Consider the following 19,906-nt stretch of genomic DNA (forward strand, 5'->3'; position numbering starts at 1 on the left):
AGTTCATATATTTCAAATAACAAACAAAAAGAGTAATAGTTCTCTATTTTAATAAGGCTATGGTAGGTTTTTGTAATCTCTTCATATGGAGTTCACTTCAAGGTAAAAACAAACAAACCGTAAAATAAGCCAATAGCAGTTTTTCTGCAGGCGCTCACTTCGCTTTTACTTTGTTCCTACTTTCTCTTCAGACAGTGAAGGCAGCACGAGGTGTCATGTGACTCGGCAGCAGGATAACGGAAACGGGGAAGAAGAGGAGACGTTCAAAGACCCCGAAGAAAAAAAGAGTATAACAATTGAAGTGAAAAAGGAATGGAGAAGAATTAAAGGAAAATTTTATGACTTGAACATGTGGCGACAACATGACGTGTCCAGCAGGTATCAAAGATCGTAAACTGTGGACAGAGACTGGGCCATATTTCAAAATAAAACGCCATATTAGCTAACATTAGACGACCACTAAGGATCAAAACTTTCAATTCAATAACATTCTCAAACAAATTTTTATTTGAGAAAAACAAACTCAGAGCTGGAACAAAAGTTTGTGACAAGCAAGTGATTTATTGTGTTTTAAATATAGAAAACAGTGAAGGAGTCGAAGTGTAAACAGGAAGAAGATATGTGGGGGGAAAAAAATCAAAAACAATTCCGCTCAAATTCCAGATTTGTTTGCGTCGTCAGTTTTCAACACATTTGAAAACCAATTGTATAATTCCTCTTAAATCCCATAACTTGGCACCAATCTTTGGTTCAGTAGATTCTTCACATTCAAAGTCAATTTTACATTTGAATTCTATTAAATAATTAAATCTGCCAAAGTGTAGTTTGTTCAGCAGTAATACAGCACACGTGATCAAATCAAAAAAAATGTTGATTTAAAGTGGAGAATAAATGAAATTTAAATAATAAATAAGTCAAAAAACCACAACCAAATTCAAACCAAACCCAAATATATATATATATATATTAATGTTGTCTATAACACACTCTCACACATAGACTGTATATAGATGAACTTTAATTTAAAGTTTCAGTGTGTGAAATTTCTCCCAAAATTTTAGGTAACTATCTAGACTTAATTTTGGACCAGCGTGTTTTTACAGTAGCCCACAATGGACATTTTACACACCCTCAACAGGGGGCGCACACGGCGCAGTAAACTTGCTGTGTAAACTCCTGCCTTTAATCCCATCTCTATCTTGACCAGCGGATAATTTAAAAAATTCACTCAAACATTTGTAATTGACAAAAGTCTTTAGGTTATTGTTTGTGTAAAATAATTCATATTTCTGATGTTTTTAAGGCTCCGTCTTGTTTTAAATCTATAACTACTTAAATGTTGAATTTAAGATTTAATACAAATTGCAAAACAGGTAAGAAGAACCAAAACATTTGGCCTTTTAACCAATAATCTATAATTAATCAGATTAAGTGAGTTTGTAAATCAGTGACAGTCTGGAGAACTTTCAATGGCCAGGCGGTTTTTACTTTGGCAGCTTCTTTCGGTAAAATTCTGAAATGCACTTAAATATCGTAACAAAATCCGGGATGGAGGTACCAATTTATCTGCCAAATATTGGCGTCAACCAATATTTGCAAATATTTTTCTGTCATTTGTTCTTTTTGACTGTATATTCAAAAAGAGTCCAGTAGGTGGTGCCTTGGTGTTGTGTAAACAACGGTTATATTAAAAAGGTGTCGCAGAACGGTCTGCGATAGTAATTGAACAACAACGTGAGAAACATTAAAAAAGGCACATTACGTGTTTTTCAGGCGAGCGTGAAATCAGCAGTCTGACATTTTTGTACGTTTTTGTTTCCGCTGAAAAAAAATCTTGGTGGTGGAGGTGGGCCCAAAAATATGACATGCTCATTTTTCACACAATGACGTTAAAAATGTGCATGATTGCAAAAAAGCCAACTCCCCACGTGTCTGTGGAGACATGTCACGGCTTCATATTGCTCGAAATTTACAAAAACATGACGCAGTTGAGAAAAGAACTAAACTACAAAACAGCCATCAGGCCTATTCTAGTATAATGGCGGGTGGTGCCCGACCAACATGAACTCTGGTTTGATCTCACGCACTTTCTGCCACAATTGAGTGACTTATTGCACATATTGTTTTCCAGCATTAATGATATGACATATGGTGGTAAGAGTCATGTCCGTTTTTGTTTTGTTTTTAAACATAAAAAACAACACATTTCTTACATTTCTTCCTTGTTTTGTAAACATCAGATCTCAAGCTAAACCATGTTTCTAAACTCGAGGCCACAGTGTGGAACTGTTCCACCAAAAAGACACTTCAAAGGAATACTTTACTTTTTCTTCTTTTCTTTTTTTAAACGTGTGGTTGTGTGAGGATCTGCACTGTACACGCCCCCTTGCTACCAGTGAAAACATGGCAGTGTGTGCTGTGATGTTAAAATCACTGATTTTCTCTATGGACTTTGGTGTGGGAGAGTGAGCGGTTTACAAATTTACTAATGTGTTTTTAAACCCTTTATTCCTGCCCCATTAGTCACAAAAACGAAACACTTGCCAAGAATTTGTGTATCAGTCTGATTCTCTCTGCAGGGGGCGCTCACAGCACAGTCAGCACTGACTATGAACCTCATACACACGCACTTCAAAAACTTCCAAGTATCCTTTTTATCCTAGAAGCCAAATCTAATGTGAATCATCAAACCAGTACTCACTGAAAAAGAGTGCAGATGGTGACACAGCAGAGAACAATCTGATCTGGCTTTTCTTGTTTCTGTCAGAGGAGTTTGGGTCTCGGTGGATTGGACCGGACTGAGGAAAAGGCCCCGATGTGGGTGATGAGGTTGGGTTCCACGCTGTGACACCTTTCCCAGGGGATCGTCCTCGCCATGTGATACAGAACCATGTCTTTGGCGTTGCCTTTGACGCAGAATGAGCCGTCCAGATACTGGGCGACCCTGAGCGAGGCGTTGCCGGGGTAGAGCATGGCCGGGGTGCAGCACTCGGTGGCCGGGGAGACGGCATAGAGCTGCGGGGAAAGTCTACGCACCTCCAGGAGGTAGTGCCGACCCAGCAGCTCCGCGGCTGCCATGAAGTAAAGCGTGAAGAAGAGGAGGTGGCCGAGTGACAGCGTGAAGGAGAAAGAGAGGGGGTTCCAGTAAGGGAAGGTAAGGAGGAGGGCTGTTGCTCCGACCAGCCCAAGCCCCACCCACTCAAGGATGCGGTAAGGCTCTGGATTCCAGTAGCGCTGCAGCCGTTCGGGGTGATAGAGTTTGACGTAAAGACTCTGACGGGCAAAGCGACGCGACAAAAGGTCCTTCACGACTGGAAAGAAATCTTGTCTTGGCAAAGCATCGTCCTCCAACACGACCACGTTCCTTGGCTTCACCAGCTCCCATCCCTTGCGCAGACAGAAGACATAATCCCTCTTCTCTTTCTCAAAGGTGTTGAGCCATTGCTGGTTGCTCTGCTGCTCCTGCTCCTGCGGTGAGCGCCGGATCACCCTGAAGTGGGCCTCCAGCAGCTTGGCATCCTGGTTTTCCTGGAGGCCGCGTTCCACGTCGCAGACCAGCAACTCTGCGCACCGCTGCTTCCCACAACCCTCCACAATGTCCCTCAGCTGCCGCATCACCTGGAGCAGGTAGTGGAAGTCCCGTCCCTCCTTCCGCTGGACTGTCACCACAGTGACCAGCAGCTCAGGACGCTCAGTGGTTCTGGAGGACGCTGTCGCTACTGTGGTCGCGCTCTGCCAGAAGTGTAGCGCCTCCTGACCTTGGGTGAGACTCGCCTGCAGGACCTCCTCGCTCATGGAGTCCAGGTACATAGACTTGATGAAGAAGTAGGAGTAAAGTAACTGGTGGCAGCACAGAGGGAGGACGATGCAGAATGTGACCGCAGAAACGGTGAGGGCTTGTGTGACGGCACTGGACCATCGCAGGTACCGACTGACCAACGGTTTCCATTGAGGCATTGATGAAACGGCCGAGTGGCGCCTCACGGTGACTAAGGAGGGCTCTACGTCAACATGTATGTCGTCCTGGCAACCAGTTTGCCCGGCCAGTGAACTGCGACGAACCCGCAACCAACTCGAGTTGAGAGTTTGGGCTCCGCTCTAGTTTTCTGTCTGCACAAAGAGATGAGAGGATTTTTTTTTTTCAATCAGTCGCATTCATATAATAAATAATAGACATAAAAAAAAAAAAAAATGACTATGTTAGTCCAAGTAAAGGGGTATAGGGGTAGGAATCACAAGAGACGCCACGATACGATATTATCAAGATATTGCAAAATACTTGCGAAATCATACATTGCAAAATACTTACACAACACAACAGCTCTGGTGAGTGTGAGCACTTCTAGCACCATCTAGTGGACTGAAAACTCTTCTATCCTTAACTATAACGACAACTGGTCTAATCCTAACCCTGAACTCAGCCTAACTTTAAAACATGTCTTCACCTTAAAACAGACCAGGGCATCTTACGGCCCACGGGCCACATACGGCCTTTTTGGCATCCCTGTTCGGCCCGAGGTATGTCAGTACTTATTCATGTATTTATTTAAGTACTTAAGTATTTATGCTGCGCATGCAATACAGCTGTGTTGCTTTTATTTTGAAAACCCTGACGTATGGACGCATGTATCTGCGTCTGTCTGCACGGACCCCTAAAATGTCGACTCATGTTAGAAAAAGAAAAGTTAATTCTGAATGGTCACTGCACTACACCACAGTAGTATAGTATAATAGTATTCATTATATAGTGTCGTAATTTGATATTTTTAATAGCGTTGGTTAGTAATTGTGTTTATTGTGTGTGTTTGTATGCTGCCAAATTTACACCAAAACAATACAATTTATTGCTTTTTTTAGATAAAAGAGATAAAATTCAATTAAAATTAATTCAAATTAGGCCTGGCCCTCAACAATATTTTTTGTTTCACATGTGGCCCCTTGGGGAAAATAATTGTCCACCCTGCCTTAAAATGTAGTCGATTTTTGTCCTTATAATGTGACTGTGTGAGCAGATTAAGGTCCCCACAACATAAGGAATACCAGGGATTCACACATACACACACGCACACACACACCTTGCCTGAGTGTCCCTGTCAATTTGCTAACAATACGCCTTACAGCCATGTCGTCAACTCCACTGTCCTCCAGCTTATCCTCAGTCTGTCCCTCCTTGGCCCTGTCATGGTGCCCCGTCCCTCTTCTTCAGTGTGCTCCCTGTCATGTTCTTGCTCCTCTCCTCCTTCCTCCTGATGTTGCTGCACAATGTAGTAAACACGTCTGTTATTCTGGAACACTTTTGGGCATCCACCTGTAATTGCTTCGGGGTTTTTTTGGCCCTCATTTTCTCTACACCTCCCTTGTGCTTCGGTTTATCCATTTTCTCTATTGACTTCTTGTCTTTTTACAAGAGCGTTCCCTCCATCTGTTCCAAACTATGAGAAACTCTGAAGAGGGAGGGCAAGGGAGGAGAACTTCTCGTGAGAAATTGATTGGGCTGGTCCAGTGTCAGTATAGTAAATGAACCAATGGGCGGCTGTTCAGGCCTTTAGTAGCGGCCGGCCTTGGAGGGGATGTGTGTCTACCAGCCCTGAGGTGCATCGGCCCATCAGGAAAATGCCCGGTAATGCCACAGGGTTCTCGCCAGTGCAGTTGAGCGTAGGAGGTGAAAATACGCTGTGATTTGGATCCCCCACACTGCGTTTCAACCAGTGTAGGGGGGCTTTTCCTTTTTTTTCCTTTTTTAATCGAATTCAAAAATAACTTTTGGCATTAAAGTAATGCTGTAACAAAGATACAGAAACTTCAGCTTTACTTCACAAAATTTGGCCCTCAAAATGCAGGAAATTGCGTTTCAGAGGGTTCAAATTTCAATTTCCCACACACAAATCAAGCCGAACAGTGCCAAAGTGTAGATCATTTAAAACTACTTCACAATCCTAAAAATGTGGATTAATCTCCAACAACTACCAGGGAAATCTCTATATTTAACAGAGGAGTCTGGTGTATTTAGGGACAGTGCCGGCGATCGCGAGTGGCATCACAGACTGCTCCAAAAAGTGTTTTCAAGGGATAGATAACCTGTTGCCAAAAGAAGAAAACACACTGATTCACACACACACCAATAAATAAATAAATAGTCAGCTAAGAAGTCCAGGAAGGAAATGTAAACAGGCCCTATAGTGCAATCAAGTGTAGAACATATACACGAGTGAGGTAGACTGAATAGACAGCAGCTTAAAAATGGAATGTGCAAATATGAATCAGGCAGATCCTAAAGTGCAAATAGAACATACACACAGCACACTCCTGTTTGTCAGGTGCGGACCCTGACTGACCTGTATCTCCTGCCTGACGGAAGCAGGCGGAACTGGTGCCGTGCTTGCGAACAGTTAAAATGCCTGTTAAGTAGGCCGGGGGCAAGGCCATTAAGGGCTTTAAAAACAAACATTAAAAGTTAATAAAGGATTGAAGTGATGCGCTCCCGGCCAGTTGAGTGCGTTAAAAGGCGAGCGGCTGCATTTTGCAATAATTGGAGGCACCAACATAAAGGTTTTTAGGTTTTGCTTTAGCCAGAATAAACAAGTCTTGACAACATTGACTAAATTGCTGTCAACATGGCCTACAATTAAAACGTGTTTAAATCATGGATGTATTATAAGAACTGGATAGAGCACCGCCCCTCTGGTTCCGTTCATTCCTATGGAGTTGCTCACCCAGTGCATATGCCAATAAAGTTTTCTGACTTTCGCGTTTATTTCCGGGTTGTGTAGAGCATGAGCACGCGCAGTCGTAGTTATTCACATTTCTCATAAAGTTTTCACATCGTACACTTCCCTGACACTCAGAGAAATAAGATTTTTCTGGGCTTTTTATGGCCTTTAGGAAGGTTTTTCAAATATGAAACTCCATGAATTAAAAATCTAGAATATAAAGATCTATACATGCCTATCTCCATGTCTCGAGGAGGCCACCATGACAAAACTGTCTTCAAGGCAAAGGGGGCGGTGCTCTATCCACAATAATACATCCATGGTTTAAATGTAAGCGTCATTAGGGCGACAACAGCATGTCACTAAACACTCTTGGTGACGATAAGTGATTGATCAGTTTGTTTAAATGTCTTTAGTGTTGACAAACACTAGTGTTGACAAACACTAGTGTTGACAAACACTAAAGACATTTAAACAAACTGATCAATCACTTATCGTCATTACGTGAAGTTAGAAAATGAATGAAGTAAACTGAGCTCCCTGAGGTCAAAATAATAACAAACAAAGACAACGTACAGTAACAGTAACAACTTAAACCGATCCACGAGATGTTTTACCTGTCGAGTATATTGTTTTAGATCTTAAAAGTCTGGTTTCTCTAGAACAAAGAAACAAGCTGAAACTAAATCATGTTTTAGTTTGAGGACAAAACAGGTCAACATTTCCATATTTTAACAAACACATGGTCAGTTTTCTGATTTTCTGACATTGTACGAGTCAAAGGAAATGATTAGCTGGTTTTAAAACAGTTGCAGGGGGTGGTGAAGTGGTCCTTTAAAATGATTTACGAGCATTTACAAAGAAAATCCAAACACTGTGAGGTGTAAAACAAACTGTTCATCTATCATTTAAACTCTGCTGCCTGACGACGAGAAAACAGGCGAACGAGCTGAAGAAACATGGACTGTTCACGTTTAACCTACATGTTATACCTATAAATGTCAATATAACACCGTTCACACCGCCTACTACTACACGTTAGTCACATTAAACAAGACACCAGCCGCTGGATTCGGTCGAATTTTCGCTTTTAATGTGGCGGCAGTTGCTCAAAATGTCGCTTCCGGTTCAGCACACGGTCGACACACGGTCGCCGTTACACCGACGCACCTACGTGACTCAATGCCGTTAGCGTGGAGCTAACTGACGGGCTAACGGAGCGGCTAACCGGCCGAGAGAAGACAGAACTACGGGCTGGAGAACAAGAGGGTTAAAACTCACGACGAGCCGTGGAGCTGCCATCGCCACACATCACTGTTGACCTCTTCAGGTAACAGCTGCATTACCGTAATACCCAGGGTAGACTGCAGCTCCACTACCATAATACTGACAGTGGACTGCAGCTCTACTACCGTAATACTGAGAGTAGACTGCAGCTCTACTACCGTAATACTGAGAGTAGACTGCAGCTCTACTACCGTAATACTGACAGTAGACTGCAGCTCCACTACCATAATACTGACAGTGGACTGCAGCTCTACTACCGTAATACTGAGAGTAGATTCTAGCCCCGCTACGGCAATAGTACTGTAATACTGAGAGTAGACTGCAGGTCCACTAGACCGACGTTTAGGTGGGTGGATGGGTGGTAGATATATAGCTGTTCTGCTCCTGACCAACAGGGGGCACCACATGACTTAAAAATATAAGAATTAGGAAGTGTAGTATATTTTGCTATTACTTCTTCTACTACTATTAGTACTACTTCTACTACTTGACTACGGCTATTTCTAGTAGTATCACAATGTGTTTCTCTTTTGTCTGGTAGGAAATTGAAGATAAAATAATTGTATATAATGTATTAAATATGATTATATATGATTATATATAATTATTTTGTATTCAACTTCTGCCAAATGAAAAATAACTGAACTTTTAACCAATATTAATATGAACTTTTTTTGTGAATTTTAAGTGTAGGTGTGTTAATGTAACCCATATTGTCCAAAAGGGGGCGTCAGAGTATGGGGGAGGGTACTCCCCCAGGGTACTCCCCCCGTTGGCTCTTATTTGTACCCAAATGTTTAAATGCACTTTTGTAAGTCGCTTTGGATAAAAGCGTCTGCTAAATGACATGTAATGTAATGTACTCTCTAACCTTCTAATACTGCTGTTAATTCAAATTAAATACTGCATTAATGTGCATTTTCAAGGTATTTGAGTATTTCCAAATGTTTTTTTTTTGTATTTTATTTAATTCAAACGCTGTCTTTTTTGTGCTTCGTAAATAAACTTGTTATTCCTGAGACAAACATGTTTTGTTGGATTAATTTAGTTTAATCTCTTTAGGTTTCATTGATCGTGTCATTGACGTAGCTCCATGAAAAAGACGATATTATCTTACACGCCTTGTCAGATAAGTGTTCTATAAATAAGACTAATGTGTATCGGGCGTCTCATCACTGATCTGATGTTTGGTCTGTCGTCTGCGTGTGACATCAACCTCAGACAAAAATCCTCTTTAGATCTTTAATCAACCAGATCAGATCTGTCTGGTTTACAGACCGAGACATTCTGAGATGACTCAGAATGTCTGTTTCATTCCATTCTAAATTCTACACATTACTGCACTAGTTAGAGAACCTGAAGAAGATTTTAGGGTTCATTTTGAGGTTCTGCCGATATCCATGAAGGTTCCAGAAGTCCTTTACATAGTTTTAGCGGTCAATAAAGAGGTTCTGTGGATGTTTCAGGAGGCTTCAGTGGTCTAAATGGCTCACATGGTTCTAGTGCTCTTTAAGGAGGTTATGAAGAGCCTTCCAAGTTTTCAATTGGTGTTGAGGAAGTTCTGCTTGTAGTTTTGGACATTTCAGGAGATTATATTTGTTGAGAAGATTCTGCTTGGACTCTGGGTATGTGTGAGGTCTTTGTAGGTCTTAGTGGACCTTTAATAAAATTCTAGCCTTTCAGAAGGTTTCTAGTGCCTTTCAGAAGGTTGTGTAGGGCCTTTAGAGGTTCTCATTGAATAAAAGCAGCAGTAAAAACACAGACAACCATACACCCTCAACTCATTCGATAAATACTTAGAAAAGGAAGAGTTCATTTGTCAGGGTTCCTGTTGTGCTCACTCATGGCTTTAGGATAAAAACTGTGTTCTGCATCCTGGAGGTGTGAGCTTTCAGAGCCATGTACCCTCTCTCTTACAGAGATGTTCTAAAGAAGGTTTTGGGTCCATTATGAGGTTCTGATGTAACTGTGAAGGATGGGAAGGTTCTAGAAGTCCCTTTCATGGTTTTAGTGGTCAATGAAGGGATTCTGTGGGTGTTGAAATGGGTCTGGTGGCCTTTAAAGAGGTTGTATAGGTCCTTTTTCAGGTTTTCATGGAACTTTTAAGGTCCTTCCATCCAGGAGGATTCTCATGGGTTCTTGGGGAATTGGACGTTTGTGGATGTCTTCAGTGGTCTATCACACTTGGAATGCTGTGAACTTGGAGTTGATGTCACTCTGACTTCCGATTTAAACGGAACACGGCATTAACTGATGCTAACTGATGCTCTTTGTTGTTGATGCTTTAATGCAGTGGAGATGAAAATGTTACATTATGAGGCTCAGTTTTGACGCATTGATCCATTTTGTCATCGCGTCATGAAGAATTCATCGTGACGCTCAGGCTCCGCTGATTGACCTAAAGATTAGATAACAGCGTCTCCCCAGCAGTCCACCCATTATCTAATAACACGGTGCGCGGGACAATGGAGCAGCACAGGAGGAAACCAGGAATTTACCTGCAGCTCACATTTCATCACTTTGAAGAAACTGAATCCTGGATCTACGGGATACAGTCTACTGGTGGGCGGGGCCTAAGCCCATAAAGCCACTGGCCATTGATACGTACTGTATTTACAATATGTGATACTTAAGTCTTTATTTAGCTAACCAGTTACTTCAACTGCTTTTAAATTATTCTGAATGATAAAGGGGGTGGGATTTATGACCCATACCGCCATGGCTTAATGTGGAAGTGTCTGAAACATGTATTTTTTTGAATGTCCTTCAGGGGGTGACTCCACTAATTCGGATTTAATTCTATGACAAAAAGAGACGTCTTTGTACAACATTTTACAGTGCAATGGTTCCATCCCAGCCTCATTCACACCTGCACACTTTGTCTACCGATCAACCTGAATTTTTTGTACACCCAAGTATGTTCCCGTTCAATTTTGGTAAGAATGAACGCATACCGTTGCAAAAACCCCATTTCTTATGGGCAAAAAAACAACAATTCATATCTCTGTCAAAACTCATCGGATATGAACAGAATTCTATATGTATGTATGAAATCAGACACTTTGCTATCAGGCTGAATTTAATCCAGATCTAATCCAGATTGCGGATTTGGTGTGACTTTAAATGTAACATGGTTCAGTCGCATTGAACAAGTTCAGATGTATATCTCAGTGACATCTTAGCACATCAGTCTGAATTATTTGTGATGGGTAGGTGATCACCCAAGTATGTTCCCATTTAATTTTGGTACGAATGAACCCACAGATGATGTCACAAAATGTATCCAATTTTCAAGAAATACCCATTTCTTATAATGGGCGAAACTGTCAAAAAAAAAAACTCATATCTCTGTCAAAACTCATCGGACTTGAACAAAATTTTATATGCGTGTACAGAATCAGACACTCTACCATCAGGCTAAATTTCATCATTACGATTTAAAGTTTTGTACCGATCCAGAAAGTTCTTCTGGATCCAGTGAAAGTGTAAACGTTTCAGGTGCTGGTTTGTAAAACACTTCCAAACGGTACATTCTCTTCAATAGCTAAGAAAATATGAATATTCCTTTCAAATCTTCACAGATTTATCTCGTAACATCACATAAACAAGGCTGGTTCTTTCTGTCTATATGAACGTCTCCCTGGACAATCTGTCTGTCTCCTTCACACCTGTAAACGGTGTAAACAACAGCGCCATGGCAACAACAAGCTTCTCATTTGGCAGCTCAGCACAGCCGAGCAGGCGAGCTGTCGGACAAACACCTCAGATAATCGTGGAGACGGATCTGGTTTCCTGCCGCTGTCACTTTATCCTCCTGCCCGGGAAACCTACTCCCAGTGGAGACGACTTTGTGTGCACGTGTGTGTGTGTGTCCAACAAGACGAGGACTAAACCTCAAACAAAACCTCTGTCTTTACAAGAGCCGCAAGAAACGTTGGTCTTTGGTTTCCCCTCAAAAATAGAAGTTGTCTGAAACCAAATCATTCCTGCCAACAGGAAACTGAGGTTTGTAAACTGCTCACTCTCCCACACCAAAGCCCAAAGAGAAAATCAGCAATTTTAGCATCACAGCACACAGGAGTGGTTGATCCACTGCTGCCTCCATCACTAAGTTCAAATGTGATATTTTGTGACTTGGGTGTATGAAAACCTTTGTTAAGATTCACCTCAGTGACACAAAGTGACCACACGAGGCAGCAGTAGACCAGCAGCCCCTGTGTCCCCACAGCTAAAATGGCTGATTGTCTCTGGTGTGGGAGAGTCAGTGGTTTACAAACTTCAGATTCCTGTTGTAAAAGTCTGTCTCACAGTGAGATAAAGACGTGAACACATTCTTATGATATCGTTAAACTTAAGATGATGTTAGTTTTACAGATAAACTCAGTTTCACCATAAATAACAGTAAAATGCGGGCAGTTCCTAAATGTTTAACGAGCAGCTAAAAATACAAGAAACAACAATTATAAGAAAAATACTGTTTTTCAAATCCATGAAAACAGTATGCAACTGTTTCTACTGAGTCTGTTTACTGTTGTTGTTGTTGATGTTGCTGCTGCTGATGAGGAGAGCAGAGCGCTTCTGGTTGCCATGGTGATAAATGAGTCACGCTGCGCGGTCAAACATTGATAAGTGTCTGTTTCACGCGGAGAGTCCATCACACGCTGACCCTCAGCAGCTTCTCTCTCAGCGGCTCCGGTGTGAGTGCGGGCCGCGCCGGGCGTGTCTCCGCTCCGCCGATGGGGGATTCCGGTTTTTCCGGTCGGCTCGTTCTGGTTTAAACTGAGTACTGGGCATCAGTGTGAGCATCAGCATCCGCAGCAGCAGCAGCAGCAGCAAGATGGCCTCCAACACCGCCACCCTGGGGAACCTCCCGAGCGGCTGTGGAATATGTACGACCATTCCCGACATCCTCTACGTGCCAGAACTGGTAATAATCAACAGATACAGAGGTGTCCTACAAGCGAGGATGATTTACGCACGGTGTGGGCATTTTTACGCACGGGGGCTGCAGTTAAGCACGGTATAATCACTTTTACGCACGGTGTGGGCATTTTTACGGGCGCAGTTTCACGCACAGTGTTTGGAATCAGGCACGGTGGGGACATTTACTTTTACGCGTGGCGGGGACAGTTCTACTGTCTCGGCACTAACGGACGGCGGGGACACTAGTACGCAGCTTTTACGTTAAGCACAATAGGGAGATTTTTACTAACGTAGTGAACTTGAGCATTGTGGGGAAACTTACGCACCGTTTACGCACGGAGGGTGCAATTTCATACATGGTTTAGGAGTATTTTACGCACGACGCGGACACTTTTATACAGTTTTTACGCATGGTGTGTGGAATCGGGCACGATGGGGTCATTTAAACGACACTCACGGGCGGCGGGGACGCTTTTACTGCGCTCTTACGCACGGTGTGGACACCGTTTTAAGCTAATTTGTTGGTTCTTGTTTCTTCTTTTAAAGAATAAAACAAAAATACAGCACTAAAACAAGCAGACAAGTTGAATTGTATGTAGAAATAATGTTTGTGATGATATGAAATGTTTAAAATGAGCTTATAGCGATTTTTTTTAAAAAATACATAAAAGATAGAGTTATATTTTAAATTATGGTGCAATGAACATGAAAAAAAGACTCATGGTGGGTGAGTAGTAGAGTGAGTTGTCTTTCAAATTGAAGATACAGGGGTTCGATTACCGGCTCCTCTATAGTCGACATGAGAACAGGATTATAAAGAATACATAATATATAATCATATATATGTAATATATAATATATACTGTATAATATATATATATATATACACTGCATATATATGCACTGTATGAATGTATGAGTGGATGAGTTTGAATAGCGAAATGGCAAAATTGTAGTGTGAACCCTGATATCAAGAGTCAATTTTAACTGCAGAATGATCCAGAAAGATCTCGTGTCACCACCGCCAAAATGATTTGTTCGTAAATCAAAAAACATAAGGAAGCAGCCATAAAAACAACAAAAAACAAACCAAAATAACACCACCATTGTTCAGCAGTTTAACAGGACAAAACCCTTTCTTTCTTGCTCTGCTGCTGTATACACACAAGCGCTCCCTCAGGTCAGGTCTGCTAGTTTTGCCCTGTTTTTTGACGAAGGACAAACAAATAACTGGAGAAGAACAACAGAGGAAAAAATCACCATGTACGTACTGTTACGTACTGCACCGTTAAATTAAAAGAAGGTTTTTTTTTTCCATTTTGTTGATTTGACCATTAATTTCTGTTATGTATGATTCCAATTTTTTTTTCTTCCCCCGAACATTGGAGCAGCAGACGACCTGCATTGGGAGGTCAAAGGTCACTGCAGTGAAACAGAGAGAGAGAGAAAGAGAAGATGAGACTGATATAATTCCTCAAGTGAAAGAGGAGAGATAAGACATGAATGTGACAAATCATCGCACGCAAACACACATGGTTTGAGCGGGGTGTGTGTGTGTGTGTGTGTTGGCAGCAGGTGGAGGTGGGCGGAGCTCCATGAATTATGCAGCCTGTCCATCATCACAGGTGTAGAGTGAACAAGGGGCAGGACAGCAAGGTGGACAAAATAACCAACAACGACTTTAAAGGCATAGTTCAGGAGGTTATGTGTTATGTTTTCAGCTGCATGGGTTTAGCAACTTCCTGTGTGCAGTTTTTTTTTTTTTTGACAACTCAATCTGAATTTGTTGTGATGGGTTGGTGATCGTCCAAGTATGTTCCCATTCAGGGTTGGTAAGAATCTACCCACGAATGTCATCACAAATATGATAAAACCTTCAAGAAATCCCTCAAATGTTTTTTTTAAAATGGACAAAACGTTAAAATAAAACAATCATATCTCTGTCAAAACTCATCAGATATGAATGGAATTTGGTATGTCAGTGCAGGATCAGATACTCTACCATCAACCTAAGTTGTATCTGAATCTGATTTACTTGAGGAGTTAATAGTGTCCATCTCTAGTTTTAGCTGCTCACTCTCTCACACCAAATTCCATCAAGAAAATCGCTGATTTTAACATCACAGCACACAGGAGTTGTTGATCCACTGCTGCCTCCATCAGTTCAACTGTGTTATTTGGTGACTTCTGTCCTTAAAATTCTTTGTTCAGATTGACCTCAGTGACACAAAGTGACCACACGAGGCAGCAGTAGACCAGCAGCTCTTGTGTCCCCGCGAGCTAAAATCACTGATTTTCTCTATGGGGTTTGGTGTGGGAGAGTGAGTGGTTTACAAACTTCAGTTTCCTGCTGGAAAAGTCTGTCTGACAGTGAGATAAAGATGTGTTCTTAAGATATTGTAGACTTAAAATGACGTAGATTTTAACGTAAAAAAACACACTGGTTTTGAGGGTGACGTGGCGTCTCCACTCTGTTCCCGCAGATCTTCGGCGGTCTGGTGTGGATCCTGGTGGCGTGCACACTAGTGGTGCCGCAGAACCCTCAGGGCTGGGTCATGTTCGTCTCCGTCTTCTGCTTCGTCATGACCTTCATCTGGTTGGTGGTGTTCGCCTGTGGGGGGCACCAAAACAAGAGCAGTTGGGCGGCAGCTGTGAGTGATCGTCGTTACTATGGCAACAGGAACCAGTTTAAAATTGCTTTAGCTCATCAGTTTATCTAAGTATTTATGCAACTATAGTATCTGTGTTTTTATCTACTCTTTCTCAGTGAATTTAATCTTTAAGATGAATGTTTTACACGGTGGATAAAAATGACAAACGTTTTTAGAATAAGAACCATTTCATTGTGTCTGAACCATGTAACTTTTTGTTGTGTTTTTGTTGTTGTTGTGACTTTGGTGTGAGAGAGTGAGCGGTTTTACAAACTTCAGTTTTCTGTTGGAAAAGTCTGTCTAACAGTGAGATAAAGACATGAACATGTTGTGAAGATGTCATAGACACTTCAAAAATCCAGGACTATCCCTTTAAAGATGAACATCTGTCACCTCGTCCTCCTCCTCTGTCAGGATTTCATCTACCACAGCGTCGCCGCCTTCTTCTACCTCAGTGCTTCAGTGGCTCTGGCTAAAGTGACCCTGGACATGAAAGACGGGAGCGTCTTCAAGAACTACCAGCTGGACATCTCTGCTGTGGTGAGTCAAGAACAGACAAAAACTCACTGCTTTTATTCTAAATTACTGTTTGTTTTCCTTTTCATTCATTCATGAATATTTATACTTCAGTCATGTGATACACATCGTCCTGAAATAAAGAGCTACAGTCTCTTTGCTGTTGTCTTTGTTGTTCTTTTGCATGTTTTTGTAGTTTTCTTTATAGTTCTTTTGTGTCTTTGTAGTTTTTTGTGTCTTTGTAGTTGTGTTGTGTCTTTGTAGTTTTTTGTGTCTTTGTAGTTGTGTTGTGTCTTTGTAGTTATTTTTTGTCTTTGTAGTTGTTTCGTGACTTTGTAATTATTTTGTGTCTTTGTGGTTGTTTTGTGTATTGGTGGTTGTTTTGTGTCTTTGTAGTTGTGTTGTGTCTTTGTAGTTGTTTGTGTCTGTGTAGTTGTGTCTCTGTAGTTGCTTTGTGTCTTTGTAGTTGTGTTGCGTCTTTGTGGTTGTGTTGTGTCTTTGTAGTTGTTTTGTGTCTTTGTAGTTGTTATGTCTTTGTAGTTGTTTGTCTTGAAATTGTCCATTGTAGTACCTTTGTAGTTGTGTTGCGTCTTTGTACTTGTGTTGTGTCTTTGTAGTTGTGTTGTGTCTTTGTAGTTGTGTTGTGTCTTTGTAGTTGTGTTGTGTCTTTGTAGTTGTGTTGTATGTATTGTGTTTGTTTTTCACCTCCCTCCGCCAGGTTCTTCTTCCCACTGACATTGTCTGTCTCGGTGTCTTCAGGTCTTCTCATACATGGCGACTGTGCTCTACGTCATCCACACCATCTTCTCTGCCATCCGATGGAAATCCTTCTAAAGGATTGTCTTTGCGAGGAAACATCGGCTGGTGCCGACATGACATCAGGCCTCTGGATGAGGACGAGGACAGTTTTGAGGGAGGACATTCTCAGCAGCCGTGAAGACATGAACACCAGCTGACCCTCCTGCCCTGATGGTTCGTGTCACTGAGCTGCTGCAGGTCCTCTGCTGTCTCCTACAGACGCTTACAAACAGTTTCTACTGACATGGATGAGAACGATTGGACAGAAGCTTGTGAAGGTGTGAATTATACTGTTGTTTAAAGCAGGGTCTCTGAAACCTGGTCCCGGGGACCCTCTGTCCTAATCGTCAACTCAAAAGGGAGCACAGCAGAAGCCTGATAATGACCCAATTATTTTAATCAGGTCTGTTGGAGCAGGGAAACCCTGAGGAACCCTGAGGAACCCTGCTTTAAACAACTACATATGTAGCTAAAAACCTGTGGAAATGTTTTGTTTAATCAAAGTAAAGGTGTATTTTTCTTTCTTTGCTCAACCTGGATGTGAAGTCATGAGAGAAACACTCTTGTGTTTCCCAAAAAGTTCCTATTTGGGGGACAACCTTTTAAAGATTTTGTCAATATATACATGAACACCAGCTTTGGTCACCAGATATACATATCGTGACCAAAATTATACAATAAACCGTAACAAGAGCAGATTTGAGCTCATTTACAGCCATTTCTGCTACAACGTATATCATTTTGAATTGGTAAATTAATGATTTAATAAAAAAAGCACTTGATCCTCAAATCTAACACCGTTCAGACACTAAACTACAACTTTAACTAGAAATATAATCTGATATCAACCCAAAAAACAATATTTACCTAAGCCTTACACAGGGTTCCTGTTATTTTGTTCACTCGCTCAAGTTCTGTAGGATCTTTGGCCGTTGCCTCCTCTGCTCTGTTTGTTTTTCTTGTTTTAATCTCAGCCAATTCATTTAAAAAAAGAGGCTCCTGATGTGTCTAATTTTGTATTTTTATAACTTTGTCAAATATTTTATGAAGACATTTGATGCAGACCGTGACAGCTTTGTGTTTTTTAGGCTAAAGGTTTTGAATCTATTGAATTAATTGGATGTGTTTGTTTTCAAATGTTTGAAATAATTTGTTTAGTTAATTGGCACAAATAAACATTCATAAAACATTTTTTTTAAGAATATAGAAGTGGATTTTTCATTGTTTTTATAGCTAATAATGCATTATGTTAGCTAAACCATCTTTGTCAACAGTAGTGACTTAACTTACATGGCTTGTTTAGCTAAAAGATTTGTATTTTTTAAAGCTAATAATGAATTACAATACCTAAACCATCCTTTTCACTAGCTCTGACCAACCTACCTTGCTAACTGAGCCTGTGCAGCTAATAATATGATATACTATACAGTATATGAAAAAGTTGTAACTTGGCTAGCCTAGCTAACTAAACTGTTAATGTGTTGCTATTAAATAAACCTTGGTTCTGATAATAAACTTCAGCATACAGAGTTTAGCTACTTAGCTTGTAAAATACTAAAAACTACTAGCTTCTCTGATAACATTTGCGACAGACACACACACACACACTTTTTTTTGAGTTTTTTTTAGGTTGCTCCGACTTTCTAACATGGAAATCTAACTTGAATTATAGTTGTCGGACATTCACACTTCTGACTGCGACCGGAACTCACCATTAAACAAAGAGTCAGTATAGCTAAGCTAACCCAGCCAGGGTACATTTTTGTCACTTCTCCAGCCAAATAAAATTAAAACAAAAAAACAATTTCACCCTTAAAATGAAGATAATATAATGTGTAAAGTTTTTTTTTATACATACATAACATATATTTAAAGAACTGCATTTTGTCGCATTTAGTATGAAATTTAAGAGCTACAAAAAGAATATTGTTGCCATTTCATTGCTGTTTATACAACCTCGTATAAAGTGTAGGAAAAATAACTACTGTACTTTGAAATGAAATATAACAATAATTGGATTTTATCAATCTCAGGATCCAAAGATGGACTTTTGTGCGTTTTCATGTACACATGACTTTCATTTAATGGTTTTCGGGGATTTTTTTTTTTTAATATCGCATTTGACATAGACATTGGATGTACCGCCTTCATCTCAAAGGGTGAAACACATGATAATAAAATAATAACATAAAATTATTTTCTTCAAAGCTACAAGGAGCCACTGCAGAGGAGCTAAAGAGCCACAGAGGTCATCCACGCTGACAGGGCGGGGCCTTGTTCCTGCAGGTACATGAATTATTTACAAGTGACCATTTGTTTCTGTGCCATTTATGTGAGGGTTAGAAAAGTAGTCGTTTAAGGTGCCAAAAATCGGTTTGGTTTTTGTTGTACCTTTAATTACTTATGACATCGGAAATATAACTAAATGTGCAATTTATCGTAGCGAACTGAACTGTACTGCTTTGAGGAAAAAGGGTTTTATGGTGACTCCAGTTCACCTGAACCTAATCTGCATGTTTTACACACACACAGTGAAGCAGGCCGGTGAACTGTAGCTGTGATATATTATTGACGACGGCAGCAGGTGATAATAGCGGAGCATCTCCGTGAAACTGAAGAAGGTGGAGGCTCAGCGACATCACTCAACACAATCACAGACAAAACAAAAACACACAGCCGATACACGTCAGACAACAAAATACGTTGAAGTCAGTATTTCACCCATTATTGTGTGGATGTGACAAATGCATTGTTTGTAATTGTCCTTGTTGAAATTGGGATTAAAAATGAGGATTTAGGTGAAATGTTGAGATGTCCACGTACTTTTGTCCTGGTGGGTTTTACAATAATCCATATTTAAGTTGAACTAAGGTTGTGTGTGTGTGTGTGTCAGGCTTGGATCTTAGTTTCATTTGTATGCATTATCTGCCCCCCTGTGGTCAAAGTGGTGCACTACAGGAACGTTTCTCATTAAATTCTGACAGCAACCAAAAAGGAGGACACAGGAGCTGCTGGTCTACT

At 40.9% G+C, this 19,906-nt stretch overlaps 2 protein-coding genes and 1 long non-coding RNA gene across 7 annotated transcripts; 1 reads left to right on the plus strand and 2 right to left on the minus strand.

Moving 5' to 3' along the window:
- Positions 1-2,456: 2,456 nt before the first annotated feature.
- pgap4 (post-GPI attachment to proteins GalNAc transferase 4) lies at positions 2,457-8,147 on the minus strand. Of its 4 annotated transcripts, XM_044028256.1 has the most exons (3): positions 7,992-8,147; positions 5,076-5,255; positions 2,457-4,110 (listed from the first exon to the last, which is right to left on the minus strand). In XM_044028256.1, the coding sequence occupies exon 3, from the start codon at positions 3,955-3,957 to the stop codon at positions 2,764-2,766; it is 1,194 nt and encodes a 397-aa protein (XP_043884191.1). In that variant the 5' UTR covers positions 3,958-4,110; positions 5,076-5,255; positions 7,992-8,147; the 3' UTR covers positions 2,457-2,763. The 4 variants fall into 4 exon arrangements, with proteins under 4 accessions (XP_043884191.1, XP_043884190.1, XP_043884193.1 ...); XM_044028255.1 differs by lacking the exon at positions 5,076-5,255; XM_044028258.1 differs by lacking the exons at positions 5,076-5,255; positions 7,992-8,147 and adding an exon at positions 4,315-4,722.
- A 4,687-nt stretch (positions 8,148-12,834) lies between these two features.
- Positions 12,835-16,927, plus strand: LOC122771002 (myelin and lymphocyte protein-like). Its single transcript, XM_044028259.1, has 4 exons — positions 12,835-12,924; positions 15,404-15,571; positions 15,986-16,111; positions 16,847-16,927. Exons 1-4 carry the CDS (start codon positions 12,835-12,837, stop codon positions 16,919-16,921), a joined length of 459 nt encoding a protein of 152 aa, XP_043884194.1. The 3' UTR covers positions 16,922-16,927.
- On the minus strand, positions 15,342-16,927 carry LOC122771003. 2 transcript variants are annotated; one of them, XR_006360575.1, is made up of 3 exons: positions 16,793-16,927; positions 15,965-16,103; positions 15,342-15,531 (listed from the first exon to the last, which is right to left on the minus strand). It is a non-coding gene; the product is annotated as an uncharacterized LOC122771003 (long non-coding RNA). The 2 variants fall into 2 exon arrangements; XR_006360574.1 differs by having other exon boundaries at positions 15,965-16,106.
- Positions 16,928-19,906: the final 2,979 nt, after the last annotated feature.

This window comes from Solea senegalensis, linkage group LG6, assembly GCF_019176455.1.
Source record: "Solea senegalensis isolate Sse05_10M linkage group LG6, IFAPA_SoseM_1, whole genome shotgun sequence".
Lineage (NCBI taxonomy): Eukaryota > Metazoa > Chordata > Actinopteri > Pleuronectiformes > Soleidae > Solea > Solea senegalensis.